The sequence below is a fragment of the Ostreococcus tauri genome, assembly GCF_000214015.3.
Source record: "Ostreococcus tauri WGS project CAID00000000 data, contig chromosome 13, whole genome shotgun sequence".
Lineage (NCBI taxonomy): Eukaryota > Viridiplantae > Chlorophyta > Mamiellophyceae > Mamiellales > Bathycoccaceae > Ostreococcus > Ostreococcus tauri.
In genome coordinates this window covers 117,150-138,694 of record NC_014438.2, presented here as the reverse complement: position 1 = coordinate 138,694, position 21,545 = coordinate 117,150, and the positions used below count along the sequence as shown (strand labels likewise).

The 21,545-nt window shown below is 61.3% G+C and overlaps 14 protein-coding genes across 14 annotated transcripts; 7 read left to right on the top strand and 7 right to left on the bottom strand.

Moving 5' to 3' along the window:
- Positions 1-19: 19 nt before the first annotated feature.
- OT_ostta13g00825 (HAD-like domain) lies at positions 20-529 on the top strand (the record flags this gene model as incomplete). Its single annotated transcript, XM_003082507.2, has 1 exon — positions 20-529. One exon carries the CDS (start codon positions 20-22, stop codon positions 527-529), a length of 510 nt encoding a protein of 169 aa, XP_003082555.2.
- A 126-nt stretch (positions 530-655) lies between these two features.
- On the bottom strand, positions 656-2,208 carry OT_ostta13g00820 (Serine/threonine-protein kinase, active site; the record flags this gene model as incomplete). The annotated part of the gene is made up of 2 exons (XM_022982676.1): positions 656-1,951; positions 2,089-2,208. 2 exons carry the CDS (start codon positions 2,206-2,208, stop codon positions 656-658), a joined length of 1,416 nt encoding a protein of 471 aa, XP_022840177.1.
- Positions 2,209-2,272: 64 nt separating this feature from the next.
- OT_ostta13g00810 (RNA helicase, ATP-dependent, HrpB type,C-terminal) lies at positions 2,273-5,335 on the top strand (the record flags this gene model as incomplete). The annotated part of the gene is made up of 1 exon (XM_022982675.1): positions 2,273-5,335. One exon carries the CDS (start codon positions 2,273-2,275, stop codon positions 5,333-5,335), a length of 3,063 nt encoding a protein of 1,020 aa, XP_022840176.1.
- A 156-nt stretch (positions 5,336-5,491) lies between these two features.
- OT_ostta13g00800 (Ribonucleoprotein LSM domain,eukaryotic/archaea-type) lies at positions 5,492-5,948 on the top strand (the record flags this gene model as incomplete). The annotated part of the gene is made up of 2 exons (XM_022982674.1): positions 5,492-5,523; positions 5,729-5,948. 2 exons carry the CDS (start codon positions 5,492-5,494, stop codon positions 5,946-5,948), a joined length of 252 nt encoding a protein of 83 aa, XP_022840175.1.
- A 131-nt stretch (positions 5,949-6,079) lies between these two features.
- Positions 6,080-8,713, bottom strand: OT_ostta13g00780 (DEP domain; the record flags this gene model as incomplete). The annotated part of the gene is made up of 1 exon (XM_022982673.1): positions 6,080-8,713. The coding sequence occupies one exon, from the start codon at positions 8,711-8,713 to the stop codon at positions 6,080-6,082; it is 2,634 nt and encodes an 877-aa protein (XP_022840174.1).
- A 300-nt stretch (positions 8,714-9,013) lies between these two features.
- OT_ostta13g00770 (unnamed product) lies at positions 9,014-12,073 on the bottom strand (the record flags this gene model as incomplete). Its single annotated transcript, XM_003082502.2, has 1 exon — positions 9,014-12,073. One exon carries the CDS (start codon positions 12,071-12,073, stop codon positions 9,014-9,016), a length of 3,060 nt encoding a protein of 1,019 aa, XP_003082550.2.
- Positions 12,074-12,596: 523 nt separating this feature from the next.
- Positions 12,597-13,316, top strand: OT_ostta13g00760 (Ribonuclease P; the record flags this gene model as incomplete). Its single annotated transcript, XM_003082501.1, has 1 exon — positions 12,597-13,316. One exon carries the CDS (start codon positions 12,597-12,599, stop codon positions 13,314-13,316), a length of 720 nt encoding a protein of 239 aa, XP_003082549.1.
- A 338-nt stretch (positions 13,317-13,654) lies between these two features.
- On the top strand, positions 13,655-13,930 carry OT_ostta13g00750 (unnamed product; the record flags this gene model as incomplete). Its single annotated transcript, XM_003082500.2, has 1 exon — positions 13,655-13,930. One exon carries the CDS (start codon positions 13,655-13,657, stop codon positions 13,928-13,930), a length of 276 nt encoding a protein of 91 aa, XP_003082548.2.
- A 105-nt stretch (positions 13,931-14,035) lies between these two features.
- Positions 14,036-14,843, bottom strand: OT_ostta13g00740 (SANT/Myb domain; the record flags this gene model as incomplete). The annotated part of the gene is made up of 2 exons (XM_022982672.1): positions 14,036-14,620; positions 14,820-14,843. 2 exons carry the CDS (start codon positions 14,841-14,843, stop codon positions 14,036-14,038), a joined length of 609 nt encoding a protein of 202 aa, XP_022840173.1.
- Positions 14,844-15,010: 167 nt separating this feature from the next.
- Positions 15,011-16,348, bottom strand: OT_ostta13g00730 (unnamed product; the record flags this gene model as incomplete). Its single annotated transcript, XM_003082498.2, has 1 exon — positions 15,011-16,348. The coding sequence occupies one exon, from the start codon at positions 16,346-16,348 to the stop codon at positions 15,011-15,013; it is 1,338 nt and encodes a 445-aa protein (XP_003082546.2).
- A 110-nt stretch (positions 16,349-16,458) lies between these two features.
- Positions 16,459-17,313, bottom strand: OT_ostta13g00720 (Protein of unknown function DUF3727; the record flags this gene model as incomplete). The annotated part of the gene is made up of 1 exon (XM_003082496.1): positions 16,459-17,313. One exon carries the CDS (start codon positions 17,311-17,313, stop codon positions 16,459-16,461), a length of 855 nt encoding a protein of 284 aa, XP_003082544.1.
- A 359-nt stretch (positions 17,314-17,672) lies between these two features.
- OT_ostta13g00710 (HSP20-like chaperone) lies at positions 17,673-18,658 on the top strand (the record flags this gene model as incomplete). Its single annotated transcript, XM_003082495.2, has 2 exons — positions 17,673-17,940; positions 18,021-18,658. The coding sequence occupies 2 exons, from the start codon at positions 17,673-17,675 to the stop codon at positions 18,656-18,658; spliced, it is 906 nt and encodes a 301-aa protein (XP_003082543.2).
- A 162-nt stretch (positions 18,659-18,820) lies between these two features.
- OT_ostta13g00700 (unnamed product) lies at positions 18,821-19,120 on the top strand (the record flags this gene model as incomplete). The annotated part of the gene is made up of 1 exon (XM_003082494.1): positions 18,821-19,120. The coding sequence occupies one exon, from the start codon at positions 18,821-18,823 to the stop codon at positions 19,118-19,120; it is 300 nt and encodes a 99-aa protein (XP_003082542.1).
- Positions 19,121-19,181: 61 nt separating this feature from the next.
- OT_ostta13g00690 (unnamed product) lies at positions 19,182-21,308 on the bottom strand (the record flags this gene model as incomplete). Its single annotated transcript, XM_022982671.1, has 1 exon — positions 19,182-21,308. One exon carries the CDS (start codon positions 21,306-21,308, stop codon positions 19,182-19,184), a length of 2,127 nt encoding a protein of 708 aa, XP_022840172.1.
- Between the last annotated feature and the right edge of the window lie 237 nt (positions 21,309-21,545).

Here is a 21,545-nt window from a genome sequence, read left to right as displayed (position 1 = left end):
TCAAATCTCCGGAGGTTTGATGCAGCGATGGGGATTGGATCGGGCGATGATGGTGGAGGCGTTCGGGCGGATTCGAGATGATTGGATCGAGGAGGATTTCGATGGATGGTTGGAACCGAACGCGTTGTATCCGGGCGTCGCCGAGGCGGTGAAGCGAGCGCAGGCGAGGTCGGACGCGGCGGTGAAGATCGTGACGACGAAACAAGGGCGGTTCGCGCTCGCGATTATGGAGCGAATGGGCGGGTTGGTGATTCCCGAGGAGGACATGTTCAGCACGACGGTGAGCGGGATCCCGAAGACGGATGTCTTGCGCACGTTCGGTACTGAGGGTAAATGGCGAAAGATTTTCGTCGAGGATAAGCTGAGCACGCTCGAGAAGGTGAGCAAAGCGGATGACTTGAACGAGTGGGAGCTCTACTTGGTGAACTGGGGATACAACACGCCGGAGGAGCGCGCGCGCGCGAACGCGAATCCTCGCATCAAAGTCATCGGCGTCGACGCCTTCATCAACATGCTCGAGGCCGCATAGATTCAATGGTCGCACTACATCCCGCAGTACAACAACGTTGCAGTACAAGTATTTAATTTACAATGTCCCACGATAAAGGTGGCCTACTTATCTTGACAACAACGATGTTACGTGTATCGCTGTCATTCATGGAGCAGTATGCTGTGCATCGTCTATGTTGATCAACGCACCGACAGGCCCGCTCGGGTCACGGAGCTTTTGGAACCACGCGTGAAACCGATCGCGCCCTCCTTCGTCGCGACTAAAATCGTACACACAAACGCCCGGAATGACCTGATAGGTTCGCATCGTGACGACGACTCCGTTGTTTACGTCTTCAAATGTGACTCTTGAAAGCGTCTTTCTCTTCGCGACCGTGTTGAGATCCTGTTCGGCGCGCTTGATAACCGCCGCCTGAACCTTGTCTATGCTCTCCTTGCTCATGAAACGCGTGGCGTTGCTCACCGTGTTCTCATCTTCATCGAAAATACTCTCGACATCAAATGCGGCGAGATTTATGAGCTCAAACGCGTTGAGTTGTTTGATCGGTCGCATTTTGTCGACTTCGCTCATACTTGACTCACCCGCAGTCTTAACGACGAGACCCGTGTCGGGGCTCCAGAATTCCTCGAGCGCGGGGTCTTCGTCGTCGTAGTGACGAGAATCCTTCTTCGACTCTTGCACTTGCACGGGCTCGTAATCAGTCTTGAACCAACTCGACTTCATCACCTGCTCGATCGTCCACCGCTTCGCTGGATCCTTGACCAACATCCCCCTGATTAGTTTTTCGCAAGGTTTTGAGATTCGCTGCGGCGCAAAGTACGGCTCGGTCTTTTGCACCAGCATTTGCAGCTGCACGAAGTTCTGCCCGTCGAACGGAAAGACCCCGGTGAGTAAAAAGTACAAAATACATCCGCACGACCACACGTCCGCGGGCGCGCCGTCGTACCCCTCAGTCCGCGTTTTTGTGTTTACCGTCTTAAAATTCTTGTTTCCGACTAACCGTCTAGAGCCGCCCATGACCTCGGGCGCCGCGAAGTGCGGCGTCCCGCAAATTGTCCGCAGGTTGTTATCCTCCTCATCCTCTCGCAACGCGGCGAGACCGAAATCCCCGATGCACAGATCACCGTTTTCATCCAGGAACAAGTTCTCCGGCTTTAAATCGCGATGATATATCCGTTTCTTGTGACAAAAATCAACCCCTTGTATCAACCGCTGAAAGTGTCGTCTCGCCTGTTCTTCGTTCAGCGCCCCCTTCGCTCGGATCACGTCGTACAGCTCTCCCCCGGGGCAGTACTGCATCACCATAAACACCGACGTCTCGTTCGTGAGCACCTCTATCAGATCGACGATGCACGGATGGAACAGGTCCGCCAACGCCTTGATCTCCGCCTTCAACTGCTCTTGCTCGTCCACGCGCAGCAAGTTTTCTCGATCGAGTATCTGTCCCCACGTCGCGCACGACGCGTCAGTCTCTCTCGCGCCGTCCTCGTCGCCGTGTCGCCGCGCGCGTCGTCGTCTTCGTCGCCGTGTCGCGGCGCGCATCCATTGAGTTGCATGCGTCCGGCGTTCGCTCGCACCTTCACCGCCACCTTGCGTCCCGTCTTATCCTGCACCCCGAGCTTGACGAACCCGAACGCGCCTTTGCCGAGCGAGCGCTTGAGCGCGTACGCGCCGACGCGCGAGACCTCGCGCGGCATGAAGCGGTGGATGCGTCAGTCTCTGCCGCACCGCCGTCATCGCGCGCTCGTTCGCGCGCGCGCGATGGCGCGCGCGCGCGCGACGGGCGCGGACATCGTCCTCGAGCGCCGGGCGCGGGCGTCGGGTCGCGCGCGCGCGCGCGTCGGTCGCGGGCGAGGGATTCGTGCGTCGAGTGGTGATTTCTCAAAAAACAACCTCGAGCGCATTCGTGACGCCGCGTCGTCGCTCCCGATCGGAGCGTGCGCGGAGGACGTGTTGAAGGCGTTGGATGAGTCTCGGTGCGTCGTCGCGCAGGCGCCGCCGGGGGCGGGGAAGACGACGGTGATTCCATTGTTGATCGCGGCGGCGCGCGCGGATGGGTGGTCGGCGTCGCGCGGCGACGACGCGCGCGCGGGTCATGATGGGCGTAGAGGCGGTGGGAAGACGGTGCTGGTGCTGGAACCGAGACGATTGGCGGCGAGAGCGGCGGCGACGCGAATGGCGGCGACGCTGGGGGAGAAAGTCGGGGAGAGCGTGGGGTACGCCGTGCGGTTTGAGCGCAAAGCGAGCTCGCGGACGGTGGTCGAGGTGGTCACCGAGGGGGTGTTGATGCGGCGATTGCGAAGAGATCCCGAGCTCGCCGGGGTCGGGGCGGTGATTTTTGATGAGTTTCACGAGCGGCATTTAGATGGAGACCTTGCGTTGGCGCTGTGTCGGGAGGCGCAGCGGACGATTCGGCCGGATTTGCGTTTGCTCGTCATGAGCGCGACGCTCGGAGCGGTCGGGACGCGCGTGGCTGACCTCTTAAGAGACGACGCCGGGGAGGAGGGCGGGAGTGAGGATGTGCCGATCATCGTCAGCGAGGGACGGTCGTATCCGGTGGAGACGATTTACATGGGTCCGCCGGGTGTGGGATTCGGTGAGCTCGAGCGCGCTGCGACGAAGGCGGTGAAGGAGGCGATTCGGACGACGCCCGACGGCGACGTGCTCTGTTTTCTTCCGGGCGCGGCGGAAATCAATCGTGTGGTTAGAGAGTTACAGGGAGAGTTGCCGAATAACGTCACGGCGTTGCCACTGTACGGTGCGCTGTCTCAGGAGGATCAAGCGCTCGCTCTTGCGCCGTCAAAACCTGGCGCGCGGAGAGTCGTCGTGAGTACACCCATCGCCGAGTCGTCGCTCACAATTAGCGGGGTCAAAATTGTGGTTGATTCTGGTCTGTGCAAAACGCCGCGATTCGACCCGAGGAAAGGGATGACTCGACTCGAGCTCACTCGCATCTCGCGTGCGAGCGCGGATCAGCGACGCGGTCGTGCCGGTCGCGTCGCCCCGGGTGTGTGTTATCGCCTCTGGAGCGAGTCGATGAATGAAAAGTTGGCGCCAGACACGACGCCTGAGATACTGCAAGCTGACCTGGCGCCCGTGGCGCTGGACTTGGCGACGTGGGGTATTCGTGACGCGAACGAGCTCGCGTGGTTGGACCCACCGCCCGAGGGGCCGCTGATCGCGGCGAGACGGCTGCTGCGCGAACTCGGAGCGCTGAGCGGCGAAGACGTCGTCGCGCCAAGCGCGCTCGGACGAGTCATGTCCGATCTCCCGTTGCACCCGAGAATGGGAAGGATGCTTCTTTTTGGTGCGTCGCGCGGCGCCGAAAGTGCGCGACTGGCGTGTCAAATCGCCGCCGTGCTCGGCGAGCGGGACTTGATTTCTGGCAGAGACGCGCCGCTGGATGTGCGGTGCAGACTTCGAGCGCTGTGGGGACAGGATCCGCTCGGGAGCTTGAGCACCGGTATGGATTCCCCAACGCCGTCGACGTCGTCGAACACGGCTGCGCCTACGCGAGTGTCTATCGATACGAAACTTCCTAAGGGCGGAAAGAGGATCAAGGGCGCGCCACGAGGGAAGCGACCAAACGTGAATTCGGCAGTGAACGTCGCAACAAACGGCGCGAGCGGCGGGAGCTGGAACGTCGATGATCGCGCGGTGGATGAGGCGAAAAAAGTCGCGGAACAGCTGTTCAGTCAGATTCGTCAGCTGACGACGACGCATCCGGATCTATGCGCGACGGGCGTCGGCCAAGGCGATCCCACCGGCCCGGTGTGGCCGTTCCTGTGCGGTGCGGGCGAGAGCGAGGTAGGTCTCTTGCTCGCTCTGGCGTATCCCGATCGCATCGCCGCGCGTAAAAGCCGCGGTGGTGCATTCTCGCTATCCGGCGGCGGTGCCGCGAGCGTAGGACCGGATCACAAAGACGACGCACTGTTGCAGTACGCGGACAAGTCGTCGGAGACGCTTGTCATCGCCGAGTTAGCGGGCGACGGAGCGGGAAATGCTGGCGCGAGGAACGATCGCGTGCGCGTGGCCGCTCCTATCGATAGATCATGTTTCGACGGTCCAGATGGCGCTCTCTTCGAAGCGCTCGCCGAAGAGAGGGATGAAATATTTTGGGCGAGTGCGTCTAAATCAGTCCTCGCTCGAAGACGTCTCACCGTAGGCTCGCTTGCGCTTCGGGAGTTGCCGTTATCGATGAAGGACGACCCGGATGCGACGGTGAGCGCGATGCTGGACGGAATACGAGAGATGGGATTCGTTAACGCGTTCAGTCTGAATCAAACCGCGAAATCGTGGCTTCGACGTTCCGAGTTCGTTCATCGGAGTGGTGTTGATCCAACATTTCCAGACGTCTCCGAGGAGAGTCTCCTTCGCACCGCGCCGGAGTGGCTCGCGCCGTGGATCGGTGGTGCGACGTCAAAATCTGATTTATCCAAGATTGACGTCATGTCTCTGATCAAGGCGCAGTTCGCGACGCACGATCACCTTCGTCTCGTCGAGAATTTGTGCCCAGCGACGACGACGCTTCCGAGCGGAACGAAAGTCACCGTCGATTACGAAGGTGACGTTCCTATCGTCGCCGCCAAGATTCAAGAATTCTACGGCCTCGTATCGACGCCACTCATAGGAGGTATCCCATGCGAGCTCCATCTCCTCTCCCCGGCCGGGCGGCCGCAGGCGATCACGCGCGACATCGCGAGCTTTTGGGCGGGCGCCTATGTGGACATCGCCAAAGAGCTCCGAGGTCGCTACCCGAAACACTTCTGGCCCGACGATCCCGCGAACGCCAAGCCCACGAGCAAGACGAAAAAGTTCATGTAACATTATTTAAACAACGATTCTTTCCACCTCCGCGTGACTCCGCCACGCATCGTCTCACCGTCAACCATACGGTTCCGTTTCGCCCCCACCGCGCGCGGCGCCTTTGTGGTCTGAATTAGTCGCAAAATCGTCACATCTCGACGTGTCACGCGCACCATGGGCGGCGTCGCCATCCCCGAGCTCAAGCAGTACGTTAAGACATCTCCCTCGACCCGAACTCGCGCGCGCGCGCGAGTAAGAACGCAGCGAATCGTCGGCGGCGACGCGTTTTCTTTAAATTCCTCGAGAGCGCCGCCGACGATCTTTCACTCGTCGCTCTCGCGCCCGTTTGTGTTCAAGGGAACAGAGCGACGCGCGAACCTCGAGACTGACGTGTAACCGTTCCACACTCAGGTACATGGACAAAAAGCTCCGCCTGCGATTGAACGGCAATCGAAGCGTGACCGGGATCCTGAGAGGTTTTGATCAGTTTCTCAACCTGGTCCTGGACGACTCGACGAACGACACGACGACGGAGAAGACGCCGATGGGAATGGTCGTCGTGCGAGGGAATTCTGTGGTGAGCATGGAGGCGTTAGAATACATCGCACCGGCGGTGCGACGGGGGGCGTGAGCGATTTTTGGTTCGTTTGCAAAGGAGAGGCGGCGGCGCGTAGACGTGTAGTTTGGTATAACAAAAAAATTGTGTGTTTGAATCGATGGATGCGTGCGGAAGCTGCTAGATGTGTTCGTCACATGTGGAAGCTAGATGTGTTCGTAGAAGGGGTCGCCGGCGCGCGGCTTTTCGGCGTCGGAATCGCTATCGATCTCGACGCCGGGATGCTCAACGAGTTGCGGCGACGACTTCCAGGCTTGTCGACCAAACGGGCGCACCGGCGATGCGTTGGTCGACGTGACCGGGTTTTTCGGGAACGAAAACCCTTCATCGTCATCAGAATCTTCGACGGTGACTCTCGAAGAGCTAGGGCCGGCGCTTGATTCCGCGCTCTCGACGCGCGACTCGCCACGATCTCTCTTGATACACCCGAAACACGTGAACGCCCAGGTTGTCGTCGACGCAATCTTTTTCGAGGTTCCCGTCGCAAACTTGGCGGCATCTGTCAGGGTCGTGCTGTACATTGTGTTTACGCGTTGGCCGAGCTTTTTGAGCGACGCTCGTCGACCTTCTTCATTCACGACGATGTCCGGCTTCATGATGTTCACGCGAATGCGCACGTGCAGCTTGCCGACGGATTTGAGCGTCGAAGCGTCCAGGAGCGGGATCGCCATGTCGTGAATCGTGCCGGTTTTCAATTTAAGCACGTCGTCGATCTTCCCGATAGCGATGACTTTTCGACTGATTCTCAGCAGCTTTGTGGTCGCGCGTTTCGCCGTATTCCCACCGACGCGTTCGCTCAGGACAGTGAAGTGCACCTCGTCACTGACGATGTCATCATTCACATCGAGCTTCGCGAAAGCATTACCCTCCCAGGTGGGAAGGAGCGTGTCACGATTTTCAGCCTCGAGGTGCTTCTTCATGCTGTGCGACTTGGACACAAGCCTCTTGCGTCCATACTCCATCATTACGCTCATTCGACACTTGTTTCCGTCCAAGAACTTATCCTTGACCGATGAGTTCTTCCCGCTCGTATCTAACTCGACGAAGCCCGGCATCACGCGCATCTCTACTGTCGTATCGAATCTACATCGCTTCCACAGTCTTTCGACATCTTTCATGAGCGCTTGATCGATGAGATCCAGGGGATTAATGACTTCCTCAGTCGAGCCCGAATTCCACCACTCCTTGACGTCCCAAAAGTAAGCCTCCGGTTCGCACAGAGATGTCTTGAAGTACTCATCTACCGCGCGGTGAATGGCGGCGTCTATCACGCTTATTTCACTCACGTTGATCCCACCGAAAACCTTGATGGCGAAATCGTAATCTGGTAAACCGACGAAGGATACTCGAAGCGCGCGCACATACGGGCCTCCAGTTTCTCGCATCCACGTGAACGTCAAGCGAAGCTTTCCCTCCAACCGTACGTCCGTCATTCGCATACGGATGGGTATCGGCACCACCGTTCCACGTCCAAACATCGCCGACACAAAAAAGCTGGAATTCTCCGTCACCCACGAGAGATCCCACTCGACGATCATCTCGTCGTCCACGCCCGCGAAGGTTCGAGCTGACTTGATTATTGGTCCAACACTACCGAAAGTAAAGTGGCTGAGTTCGATTTTGCTGAAGAATGGCACTTCCAAGCTCGCGAACGTCCACTGAAGCAAATCCCGCATGACCCTATTCAGCCAAACGCCGAGCCAACCGGCCCACGTGTGCTGAAACACCGCGCTCCACCAGTCGGCTGATTCCGCCCCATACTTGTTCACCGCCGGGTCTCCGCGAATGCGCTGAAACTTTCTAAGCATGTCCGCCTTCGAGCGGTGCAGCAAGTTGTTCACCTGACGCTCGCTAACCCAGCACAGGTGTCGCATGAACGTCACGGCTAGTACGCACGCGAAGGCTAAATTCTGAAGTTTCACCATGAACAACATGCTCGCCATCGCGAGCGCCACGTGTGGGGCCAGCGTTTCGAAAAACGCTTCCATCGCTTCGTGCATCCTCATGAACGGCAACAAGAGTGGATGGACGTGACACCCATTATCTTCCGATCCCTCCTCCGCGATTACCGGCGTCTGAGCTTCTACATCACTGCCATCTTCTGCACGTGGTTGCTCGTCGCCGTCGATGAGATACTTCAGCGTGCGAAGGCGACCAACGCAGTCTCTGATCCCGCTCTTCTCCTCACCGGTCGAGTTACGAAAACATGCCGCGATGAGTGCGCTTCGCTCATGTGTCTTCACCGTGTACAACCACTGCTCACCTCCGTTGAACATCTTCCAACCCTTACCGACGCCCGGGATGCCGCCGACGGTGGGCACGCCCGGGATCTGCAACCCGATGACGGGAATCCCCTTCTTCTTCTCTCCGATCTCTTCGCCCTTGAAAATCGGCGCTATGATCCCTCGCATCAAAAGTTCGTTCCCAAAAAAGACCGCGTCCGCCTCGTCTCGAAATGCTTGCCCCCTGAACTCTTGATCCATTGCCCACCGCACGAAAGCCTTTCCCGAAAAGACGCGCGTGCGAAACGACACCGCCGTCTCCCTCGTCGTGAACTCCATCTCCCGCAAAAATCGCAACATGAGCCCAAAAATGTCTCCATTACGCAGACTCAGCGGTACCTTCAATGCCTCTCGCCGCTGATCTCTCACCAGATCCCTCGCCCCCGTCCACTCTAACTCTCGCGAGCTCGGCGACCCGAACACGCTCTGCACGAATCGCTTCGACGCCAGCCTCCCGAACGTCTTCGGCGGCGTCGCGTTCGGTGGCGTCAGCGCCATCATCGACGGCGTCGCTTCCATCGTTTTTAACGACGAACGCGTCTGTTCACGCGTCATCACGGTGCACTTCAAATCGACTTTGGTTTGATGATTTCACAATGCGAAACACTCGTGTCCCGACCGTGTGCACGTCGATGCTGACGTCGATCAACGCGCGCGCGCGCGCGGGAGCGAGACGACGCGCGCGCAATGCGTTCCTCCGCCCGCGAGCACGATTTTGATGGACGCACCGACGCTCGGGCGCGTCGTGAAGTGCGAATCGTGCGGAGATTATCGAATCCGGTTGGTTGGCTTGGATTGCTAACTACTAGGCGCGTCGCGGCGACCGACGGAACGACGTCTGGCGTCGGTGACGGCGCGCCAGGCATCGAGCGCGCTAAGGGTGCGAGCGCGTTGATGTGATTCTAAGGCGACGTCGGCGATGCGTCGGCGGAGGGTCTCGGCGCGCCAGCCGAAGAAGAGTCTTCGCGCGCGGCGGCGGCTCGTTCGATGGATGAAGTCGAAGACGGAGCGGAGACGCGCTTGTGAAGCGTCTCGAGCGACGGCGCGCCACGATTTGAGCACGCCAAGGGCGAGCGTGACGCGACGATACTGATCGGCGGCGCGTGTCGCTCGACGGCGATTTCTTTCGAACCGTACGACGTTTCGCCAGGCGACGAAAGAGTCGTATTGGCGATAAAAGGCGTTGGCGTGCGAAGGACCGCTGCCGCGCGCTTTCCACGCCTCGATCGCGCGATTGACCACTCTTCGCACGAGGCATATGTTAGCGACCTTTGTTCGCCAGTGCGTGAACGCCGGGAGCGTGGTATCGGGAGCGACGACGCGACGAAGGCTCAGTTTGAGTTCATCGCATCGTGCGCGACGCCAAGCGGCGTGTTTCCGAAGCACAAGCACGCACGCGCGCAAACAACGCTCCCGATCCTCCTCGATGACCTCGTTTATGATATCTTCGACGATTTTCCGCCGCGAGGTCACGGCGCGCACAAAGTTTCGCCACTCGGTGAAGACCATCATGGCCAACGCCAAGAGCGCCGCCTCGCGTCGTCTACACTGTTGTTCGACGTTCAAGACGAAAGCGTGCACGGTTTTCTTCGCAAGACGCTTGGCGTAGGCTTGCGTCGCACACTCGGCGAGCGTGACCCAACGACCCGGAACAAGCGAGATACCGCGAAGATCAATGCTTTCGTCCTCGTCGTCACCATCGCCGAATGACTCCCACGTCAAGAGCCGTCTACTCGCCTTCTTTTCATCGATACCGCGACGCTTCGTCGGCGAAAAGACGATATTTTCGTCGCGTTCCACTAAGTAATCACGATGTTCATTGGAAGATGTCACACCGGTGAGTCTCCGAAGCTCCGCCGTCGCTCGCATAGCGCGCAGTTTCAACTCACGCTCTGCCTTGGCCGTCGCCATCACGAGAGCCTCCGCCTCTAGTACTCGCGCTCGAGCGCTCTCCAAATCCTCATCCGCTTGATTTCTGACAAGTTCGGCTGCGCATCGATGCTCCTCGGCTATATCCATCGCGCGTTCGGCGACTCTCGCCGCGGCGACGTGCGCGGACGACATCGTCACGGCTCTCGTCGCGGCATCCGCAGCGCTGGCGAACGCCGCGGATACCTCCGTTGGATCTACACTCTTGTTTTCAGCGAGCGCGTCGGCGCGTGCCTCCGCCGCGTCGGCGATTTCTTCAGCCTCCATGGCGAGATATTCAGCCTGGACGGCTTCGTCCATTGCGTCGTGTGCGCCCTGAGTGGCGGCGTTCGCACGTGACTCCGCGTTCGCGACCAAACGACTCACACGTAGGCTCGTCTCATGTTCAAACTTGCGCGCGCTCACGCACTTCGCAGTCGCCTCGCGAGCGGCGGCTAACGCGCCTTCGTGCTCGCGCGAGCGCTCGAAAGCCTCAGCGCCAAGCGCTTCGACATCTATCGTCGTTGTCGTTTCATACAACGGCACTCTGGCATCAGCATCCTCGATCGAAGCCGCCACACGCGACGCGGCGACATCTTCGCGATTCCGTGATAGATCTGCACGTGCATCCACGTGCATTCTCCCGCGCATTCTGAATCCGGCGTCGAGGTGGTTCTGCGCGGCGCCGATACCGCGAACTGCGGCGACGTCGCTCGACGCCCAAAGAACGTCATCGTCGTCGGCGGAGAAACGCCTTAAACCTTCCAACGCGCGCGAAAATTTCACCGCCGCGACGATTTGTGATCGTAGCGCACTCCGTAAACATCGCTCGTCGAATAAAAGTCTCAACTCCTCACCCTTCATGCGCGAGGCGTCGTGCGCCGTTCGATCGAGCTTTTCGTGCACCGCGCGTTGCGCTTCCAGCACCGACATCCCGAACATGCGCGCCCGTACGGCAACGCGCCGTTCCTTCGCGCGACGAAGATGCAGGAGCCACGCGCTGAACGCCGATACGCGTAGACGCCCGTCGGCGTATCGTCTTGCGAGTTTGTTCGCACATCGCTTCCAATGGGCTCGAGCGACAAAGAGCTCCCAGTGTCTCAGCGCCGCCTGCGCGCACCGCACGTTATGAATCGCCGCGCACGTCTTCGCCAAGCCACTCTCTCGCGCCGCGTCGGCCCAAGCTCGTAAAACGGCTCGACGCATTCGTCGAGCCGAAACGGCGACAAACGTCTCGCACGTCTCTAGCACCGCGCGCGTGCGAGGCGCGTTCGCCTCGGCGTTCTGTCTCAACCCTTCGAACGCCTTACGAAGCGTTGGACCACGGCGAATGATCAACATGTCGTTCGCCGCCCTCCTGAGAGCCCGTCCGCGCTCGGCGTTGCGTCTCAGAATCTCCAACGCCGCGCGTTTGAGCAGCGTCGCCTGCTCATCCAGAACGCGAAGAGGCGACGAAAGTCGCCCCCCACTCGATCGCGCGCGAGATGACATCAGACTCTCTTTATCCAACCGAGCGCGACGCGTCTGCATCAACGCCCGAGCACGCTCGAGTCGGCGCTCGTCGACGTCTTCGATTTCGTTTCGACACCGTCGCGTCACGCGCGCGAACCGTTCGCGCGCCTCCATCTCAACCTCCACCGCGACGCATCGACCACCCAATCCGCGCGTCCAGGACGACCGCACCGTCACCGACGCGTCCCCACCGTCCGCGCCGACCGAATCGTCGTCATTCGCACCGAATAATCGCGTCCGAATCCCTCGCACGTCCTCCGTCACCCGCGCCAACGCGCCCGTCGCCGTCGTCCACCGTCCCGTCGACCTCCACGCGCGCCCATCGCGCCCGACGTCCAGCCCATCGCGCCCGACGTCCACGACGCCCGAACGCGGCGTCACCGACCGCGCGCCGCGCTCGAGCGCCGCCACGCGCGCGCGCACGCCCGCGCGCGCCATCGAATCATCGCCCAGGACATCCATTCCCGCGTCTAAATCCGTGCCCATCCTCCGTCGCGCGCGCGCTCACGCGTCCGTGCGCGTCGTCACGCGCGCGACGGGCGATCGTCCGTCGCCTCCATCCCGCGCGACGTCGCGGTGTCGCGCCCGTCGCCGCGCGCGGGGCGCGGCGCGCGCGATGGCGCATTCGTGCGGTGTCGCGTGAGACTGTTCGCCCACACGATGTGGTCCAACACACCGATCGAATCATCACCCGACGCGCCTCGCTCCCCGACGCATGCGCGCGCGCGCGTCGCCGGCGGCCGCGTCGACGTCGACGACGACCACGCGCGCGCCGTGGGCGATGCGTCGAGGCGCGCGGGCGTGTCGCGCCCTCGGTGGGGGGGCGCACAGGCACGGCGTAAGCGGCGGCGCGCGCGATGCGCGATGGGATTCGCGCGACGCGCGGGCGTCGAGGGCGTGGACGCGCGATCGCGCGTTGGACGCGCTCGCGGTGGGTTTCGCGCGCGGCTGTGTGCGCGGGATGGCGTCGGGGGGGTGGGCGTTCGGTGGGACGCGGCGGCGCGCGCGGGGATTCGGCGGATTCGGCGGATTCGGACGCAGCCTCGGCGCGCGGGCGTCGAATGGTGACGATGGCGTGGACGCGGCGTTGACGACGGTGCGTGATGACGACGGTGCGTCGCCGCGTGATGCGGCGATGATGAAGGAGGAGCGCGTGGGACACGGAGGGAATTGGGGGGAGTCGAGCGGACGAAGCGGGAAGACGCCGGCGGCGTTCGAGAGCATCGACGGAGAGGTGTTTCGACCGCGCGAACGATTGAAGACGAACGCGGACTTTGATAGAGTGAAACGATTCGGTCGAACGTTTAACGGATCGCATCTGAGGATAAAGGCTGTGGATAACGCGTCGTACGACGCGGCGACGTGCACGCGTTTGGGCATCGTCGTGCCGAAGAAGCGCGTGCGCCGCGCGGTGGATCGCAACTTGATCAAGCGACGGATCCGACACGTCTTTCGCACGAACAAAGATAAGTGGCCCCCGAGAGTTGACATCATCGTCTTCGCCGGAGACACCGCCCTGGAGGGTGGATTCGAGGGCCTGAGAGACGACATGTTCGCCTGGGCGAGCGACTACGTCGTGCGCGTGGAACAGAGCAAACGCGGCGCACAGTTCAAGCAAGAGAAGAAGCGACGCGCCGCAAAGTTCAACAATACGCCAGAACCGACGCCGACCAACCCGTGACCTCGTCGCGGGGGTGTACAGTAGATTTTTAACGACGACTCCAGTTCGACTCTGAACGGGTTCTTCGCGCGTCGCTCGCGCGCGATCGACATAACGCGCCGCGCGCGCGATCTCCGCTCCCGGTCGATCGCACACGACGCGCGAGTGCGATGTATCTCACTCTCAGAGCGTCCAAGCACGCGCGCGCGCTCGCTACGCGCGCCGCGAGCGCATTTTCTGAGATTGTACCCGCGATGCCCTCGTCGTTCTCATCGCCCTTGAACGCGACACGACGCGCGCTGTCCGACGCCTCGACGGCGTCACGCGGGGCGGATCGATACGGTGCGTCTTCGGGGCCGATGGCGGGTCTGTTGAAGGCGCTGCGTGAACACGGAGGGGAGATGACGACGAAGGAGCTGTACGAGCGGGCGACGGCGAACGGCGCGCCGCTGGCGTCGATGCGACACGCGAAGCGGTTGTTGAAAAAGATGAAGGAGATGGATCGGGTGCGAACGACGGCACCGGTGATGGACGATGCGGCGACCGGGGGCGGTGGTCGACGACGCGCGAGGGGGAATTTTACGTATAGTATAACGGAGCACGGGTTGCGGCGGCTGGAGAAACTCTCGATATGACACCGTGATCGCATAGGTTCGGCGACGCGTTCGGTAATGCTATTGATGGTTCACGCGTCGATTTACGTAAACACCGTCGCGCGCGCGAGGGAGAACGGTTTCTCGTCATCCGCCTCCGCGCTCGTCTTCGTCAAGAAGCTCGGCGGCGACGTCTGCGACATCCTCCGCACCCTCGACCGGGAGTCCCACCTTTTGCCTGTGCGCCTCCGTCACGAGCTCGCTCGCTAATTTCTCCGCCTCCCACGCCTCTCTCTCCGCGCGCTCGGCCTCGCGCTCGGCCTCTGTCGCCGCCGCGAGCGCCGTCTCTGCCTCACGCTTTGCTCGCTGCGTTTCCGCCATCAACTCGTTCACCTGCGCCTCGTGCGCTCCGGTGAGCGCGCGTCCACCACTCGCATCCTCGCTCTCGTCCTCCTTTCTTCGCTTCGCCGCCTTCTCACCGCTCTGTTCTCTTCCGCTCGACGACACCTCTCGCGTCATCGCCCCGAGCTTGACCTCCGTCGCCGTCGGCTCCGCCTCCGCCGACCCGCCGTTCGCGTGCAAGTTCCGCCACTTATCCTTCAGGTCCACGTTCGAGCGATGGTTCAGCGCGAGTCCAAACGTGGGGTCGAGTTGAATGGCTCGCCACTTTCCCGCTCCGTACTTTTGCACGCCGTCTCGTAAAGCTCGCTCTTCCTCCACCGTCCACTCGCGCTAAGTCGTTGGAAGCGTCATCATGCGTCAGTAATCGACGGGCACGCGATTGCGCGTGAAAGCGCGTCACGAGCGCGCGAGAAGGTGCGTTTTCGTGCGATTTTGAGAATCTTCAAAAGATTCTTCAACGAGTCGTCGCACGCGCGTCGCTCGACGCGTTAACGCGTTCACGCGTACTCACGGACGGTTCGCGACGTACCTTCACGGCTGGGATCTTTAGCATGTTCGAACCCGCGCGGGCGCGCGCAAGTGCGGTGGATGAGTGGAGCGCGTCGCGTCGAGTTTCGACAAAGACGCCGACCATTCGGTTTTGTCAGAGGGGCGACGCTCATCGGTCGATGTGGATGACTGTGACTATGGAACTATGAAACTTATGTACGCTAAGTATTTCTAGTTCGCGGTGACACCGGCGAAGCCTAAGAGGATAAACACTGTGCCGCCCGTCATGATGAGCGCGTTTTTGAGCTTCGACGCCCAAATTGGATGGCCGATGACTACCTCCACCGACGCCGCGAGCGGGATCTGAAGCGATAACCCGATCGATGCGATCGTGGGCGAAGTGAGAAGAACCGCCCGGGCCCAGAGGTAATCGCTCAGGACGTTGTCGAAGAAGGCTTTGGTGCAAGCGAGCCAGAACGCGCGAGCGTCAAACGCGTGATACAAGTGCGTAAAGCCGCCCAGCGCACGACCGATCACCAACACCGCGCCGTAGCCAAAGAAATTAACCAAACCCATGAGAGAAAAGAATAATGTCATGTCCGTTCGCTCGTCTTCCCTGAGGTGGAGCTTCATCGTCGCCGTGTACGAGGCGTAGAGCCCTGCCGCCGCGAGCGCCAAAATGTTCCCAAACGCGGGCGAATTGAAAAAATCGCGCGTCATAAACAGCGGGTGTTTCGTCGCAATCTCGGCGTTGAACTCCGCTCCGGACGCCGCCTTATCGTCGTCCGCAAGCGTCACGAGCACGCTCCCCACGACGTACGCCCCGACGGCCGCCGCCTTGGTCCATGAAAACTTATCCAACCCGCAGTAAACGCTCACCATGAACGTGAACACGGCGCTCGACGAACTCAACATCGAGTTCGCTGTCACCGTCGTCATCAGCAGACTGTAATCGAACGCGACCTGAGCCAAAACCCACAGCGGCGCCACCGTGATCGCCGCTTCTAGATGTCGATCGAACGAGTACGGCTCCGCCGTCCTCGAGCGCGCCTCTTGCTCTCTCGCGTCTGACTTTCCGCTCTTCGCCTCGCCATTCTCCACCAACGACGCCATCTCGATCTCCGTCCCGCGCTCGCGTTCGATCGCGTGTCGCTTCGACACCTTTCCTTCGTTCGCCGCCGTCCCTTTACCCGCCGCGATCTCCTCTTCTTCGCGCGATCCGCGTCTCGTACCGCGTCCGTCTCGCGTCCCGTTCGCGCCGCCGCGTCCCACGCGCTCGATCACGTGCCTCGCGATCATCCGCGCGCGAAACGGCACGAGCGTCACGAAACCGGAGCTACATATGAAGCTCAACATCACCGGCGACACGCCGTGCGCCTCGAGACGGGCGACGAGGAAGGAGGCGGCGATCCAGATGACGCAGACCAGAGCTATGAAGAAGTACCCGAGCCCGGCGCCGGAGAGCGTGGACGTCGACGCATGGCGTTTGGTCGTCGACGGCGAGGTGGGAGCGGGCGATGGGTCGCTCTTGCGTTGCGGCGGCTTCGCGGGCGACGTCTTGGATGACATGACGACTACGAGCGTCGCTCTGTGAGGTGGGGCGAGTGTCGAGTCGCTTTGCGCTGTGTGCGCGTTTTGTTACAGACACTACAAGATTTTAACGACGTGTCGATGCGGGTTTAATCGGCCAAGTCGGCGAAGAGTTCGTCCTCGGGTTCGCTCAGCATCTCGTACTCGGCGTCGAGGTTAGCCTGGAGCGTGCGCTCGTCGACGTCGTCGTCGTCAAAGCACACCTCGTGAAGCTTGGACTCGGGATCTTCGTTCGTGATCAACAGCACCGGGTTCAAAGGGGCGTAGACGAGATATCGCGACGAACCGCTCGTAAACGTGCACACCTCCACGCCTTCGTTCGGTTCGTCCCCACCGGTGTCCATTTCGAGCGCGTCTTCGTCGTTCATGCGAACCGCCCCTCGGACTGTCATGCAAAACGCGCTTCGCTGTAACAAAAACCCGCGCATCGCCAACGCGCGGTTCATGTCCGGCAAAATTTGCACCAGCTCATCGTCCCCGATATCGCTTAAATCTTCGCTCTCGTCCAAGCCCTCGCCTCGCAGGACGTCGATAGGGGTGTCCACCGGGAGCACCACGCACCGCTCCTCGCCGTTCGCCAACGTAAACCTCCGTCTTAACATGCACAACAACCGTCGATTCGTCTCCGGTTCGAGCACTTCCACCAACGGCATCGCCGGCGCCACCTCCGCATTCTCGTACGACCGCACCATCCCGCTCGGCCCTTTCTTCGTCTTCGCGTTCGCGCTCGGCGCGTCCCGTCCGCGTCCCGCGCCGCTCGCCGGCCCCCCGCGCGCTTTTCGAACAACCTCCGTGATCGCTTGTTTCTGCTTCACCGCGTCTCCGGCGTCGAGTCGCGCCCGGCGGTTCGTCGGTCGTCGCTCGCGCGCGCGTTCGTTCGCCGCGCGCGACGACGAGGTCGAGCATCGAGCGATGCAGACGCGCGGTCGCGCCGCCGCCGACATTGTGACGAAATTCGTCAACGACGACGCCGTTCGGTCGCCGATCCGCGCGCGCGCGCGGGCGAGCGTCCGCGCGCGGGCGAGCGTTCGATCGAGCGCGCGCGTTCGCCCGCGCGCGCGTCCAGGGGCGTCGACGGGCGTCGATGCGTGCCGTCGGCCGCCGCCGCGGTCGGGGCGTCGCGTGTGATTTTATGATGTAACTCTATGGATCTAGAATTGTACACAGTACGAGGAACGTGTGCGAAAAATGTGGTACGGGGTCTAGGGTTATGAGAGAAAACGCTCGAAACGCTCGCGCGGGGCGAAAAAAAGGTTGAAAAGATGGCGACGGGCGACACAGCGCGACGGACGGTGCGGTCGCGATGAGCCTCGTGAGCGCGGCGGCGCATCACCAAGAAGAACTCACGCGCGGGGAGGAGTGCCAGAACTGCGGCGCGACGTCGACGAAGCTGGCGTGTTGCTCGCGGTGTCGCGGCGCGTGGTTCTGCTCCACCAAGTGTCAACGCGCGTACTGGCCGTTTCATAAACAGTGGTGCAAGAAGAATGATTTCGCGGACGCGGTGGAGCGACGCGAACCGAAGTTTGCGCGATGGATGCGGAAACATGGGAAACAGGCGGTGCTGAAGGATGGTGAGTTGTGATGAAGCGATGTGACGACGTCGACTGGATACGACTCGACTTGACCGAAGAGCTCGACTGACGCGTCGTAGATGAGGTCGATCGACTCGATCGCAAGGTCGTGACGCAGGAGGATATGTACGGTAGAGCGAATCCAAAACCAACGCCTCCGAATTTTGACGCGGATGACATGCGAAAGATGCGAGCGGCTGAGGAAGCGCGCCTGCTCGCGCTGCGAGAGGACGACGCCACCGTCGCCTGGCGCGAGATCAAAGTCCCGGACGCGCTCGGACTCGAGCTCGATCGGTACAAGTGGCGTCAAAATCAGTCTTTTGTCGAGATTTTTGTCAAGCTCCCGCGCGGGACGACGAAATCCGACGTGGACGTGTCCCTGTCCGCGACGCGACTCTCCATTCGCGTCCGCGGCGACGTCATCGTCAACGGCGATCTCTTCGCCGCCATAAAGGCCGAACTCAGCACCTGGGTCATCATCGACGGCGTGCTCGAGATGTCCCTCCTGAAGAAGAATCGTCGTGGGCACTACGACAACGGCTGCGACAACTCGCACACGTATTGGCGTTCGCTCGTCTCTGGCGATGCCCGAGCGCTCGCGCCGGAGGCGCCCAAGGAGTACTACGACTCCGAGTACGAGATCGACGCTCCGATGAGTCACAACGCCCGACAAAGTTCGAGTAGGCCGATGATCTCCGGTCGCGGCGGGCGTCGGTGATCGTCGACATCGTCATCTTCTTCGCCGCGGCGTCTCGCTCGCTCGCGCGAGCGTTCCGGCCGCAGTCGCCGACGCGTCTCCCGCGCCGCGGCGCGCGCGCGGTCGCGGCGCGGCGCCATGCGAGGACGAGCATCGGTCATCACCGCGCTCGTCGTCTGCGCCATGTGCCCGTTCGTCGCACGCGTCGTCGACGCGGCGTTGGACGAATCAGCCGCGTCGGCGCTCCCGGCGGAGACGCTCGACGACGGCGCGCCGGTGCGGAGGATCAAGTTCGGCGAGCGCGTGCAGGTGGACGATGTGATTGGACCCGTGGTAATCAACGCCGATTGCACGACGAGTTACATTGAGAATTGGAAGGAGATGACGACGCGCGAGCGGGAGACGACGCGAAGACGGTTGGGCGAACGGAATCGGGAGAGACACGCGGAGTGCGCGCGAAAGCACGAGAACGGAGAGTTGTGACGGAAGAAACGGTATGCGTGCATTGTTTTAGCGTTGTGGTATTGTACGACAGCTAGGTAGATTACTCGATGGCGTCGAGGTCCAGTCGAGCGACGGTTTCGACGACTCGAGCCCAAACGTCGGCGGCGACGCCGCTTGGGATGCCGGGGGCGTCGGTGTACACGCGACCGGTTTTGCGCGCCTCGCGAGCGTACGTCACGATCTTATCTCGGGTCTCGCGCTTGGCACACACGACGAACTGGAGAGCCGCTTTCATCGATTGGACGGCTTTGCCCGCATCCTCCGCATCCTTCTCCGCAACTTCACGTTCGTAACGAAGCTTCTCAAGGTAACGAATCGCTTGATTGGGATTTTTCGAGGAAGCCAAAGAATCGGCTTGCTCGATGAGGTCCTCGACGCGACCCTCAAGCTCGGCGACACGCGTCTCAGCTTGTTCGTTGACGCGAGTCAGTCTCAAAACCTCTGCTTCGAGAAGTATCGCGCTCGCGCTCATCGCCTCCGCTCGCACGGCGTCGGTCTCGGCCTTTGACATCGCTCCGTCGACGTCGCGCATGGCGCGCTCGAGCTGAATGCGTTTGTGCGATTCCTCGCAAAGCTGTGACTCGCATTGCTCGAGTCGTTCGGCGTAATTATCTGCACGCTCGCGCTCGCGATGCAACTCGATCGATCGATCGCGATCGCGGATGTTCGCATCAGCAATGATTCTGTTCAAGTGCTCGACCTCTTCGGTGAGATCTTGACGGTTCAAGTACGTGACCTCGTTGTCACGAAGACAAAGTTTTAATTCTTTGCACCGCGCCTTGAGTTCCTCGATTTGTCCGTCTCTGCGTTCGACGTCTCGCTTGAGCTCTTGAATCGATTCCTTTTGATGAATCACCAACGCCTCACGCTGTTCGTACTTGTCACGAATCTCGAAGAATTTATGCAACGTCACGGCTGCCTCATGCCTCGCCGCCTCGGCGGATTCGTGCTCCGCCTCAAGTTCCGATTGTAAATCCCGGCAAACCGCCTGAGCCTGCGCCGCAGCCAGCCGCGCCGCTTGGGCCTCACGAATACTCGCATGGCTCAGTTGCCCTTCGCCTGCTTCGACCATGGCGTTCAATCTCGCCTTGGTCTTCGCCAACTCTTGTCGAAGCTTTGTAGCCTCCGCGTTCGCGTCTTCCTCGCGACGTCTCGCATTGCGCACAGCCTCGCGCGCGTCGTCTTCCACCTCCCTCAGCGTGCGCTTCACGCGTTGCGTTTCGTCAACAGTGTTGTGCGCGATCTCGCCCTGTGTCGCGTTCGATCGAGCCAAGGCTGCGGCAAATTCCTCTTGCATGCGCTCGATTTCCGCCGCGTGCCGCTCCTTCAATATTTGAATCTCTCGAGCGTTCGCGGCATCCTCCATTCGCGCGAACGTCAGAACGCTATCGCGCATCATCGTTCGAGCGGCGCTGTCGTTCCCTCGCGCCGTGTGCACCGCGGCGGCCAAAGCCTCGGACTTCCTTCGTGACTCTCGTAACTCGCGCTCGAGAGATTTGTTCGCCGCCGCCGTCTCCTCTAAATCCGAGCGTACACGCACCATCTCGTCGCGCATTTCGCTCAATTCCTCGTCTACGTACGCCTTGTTCGTCTGCACGTCCTCTAAAAGTCGCTTCGTCTCCGTCAACGAATCCGTAGCGCCGGCCAAATCGTCGCGAAGCGTCCTCTCTCGCTCGCGCGCCTCTTCGTTCTCTCGCTCCAAACGCGCACCCTCCGCGCTCAGCCGCTCGCGATCCTCCCTCGCTTGCGCGAGCGCATCGCGCATCTCTTCCCACTCGCGCTCTCTTCCCTCCGTCACGCTCGCCAATCGCTCCTCCAAGACGTCTCGCTCGCGTTCTTTCTCGCATCGAAGCGTCTCCAACTCGCGCGTGAGCTCCACAACCTCCCGCTCCGCGTGTCGCTTCAACCGCTCGCTCACCGACGCGCGCTGCGCCAACTGATTCGCACTCTCCAGCTCACGCTCGCGATGCACCCGCGCCTCCGTCTCTTTCTCCGCTCGCGATTCCGCCTCGCTCGCCCGCGCCTGCGTCTCGAAAACACCCGTCGTCAGCCCGCGCGCACCCACGCACCCACGCCTCCACCGTCGTCGCTCGCGATCGACACCACGCGCACCCACCTCGAGCGCGCGCACCGCTCTCGCCGTCATCGCCCGTCGTTCGCTCGCCATCGCGTCTCGCTCGTCATCATCATCGCTCCCGCGTCCCGCGCACGCCGCCGCCACCGCGCGTTCGTGCGCCACCGCGTCGAACGACTCTCGTCGACGATACGGCGCGTTCCCGAGGTCGTGAAAAATCGCCCGCCGTCGCGTGTGCTCGCCCCCGAACGCGCGCGCGCGCATCGTCCGTCGTTCGTCGCGCGCGACGAAAAGTGACGATTCGTCTTCGTTCCCCTCGCTCGACGCATC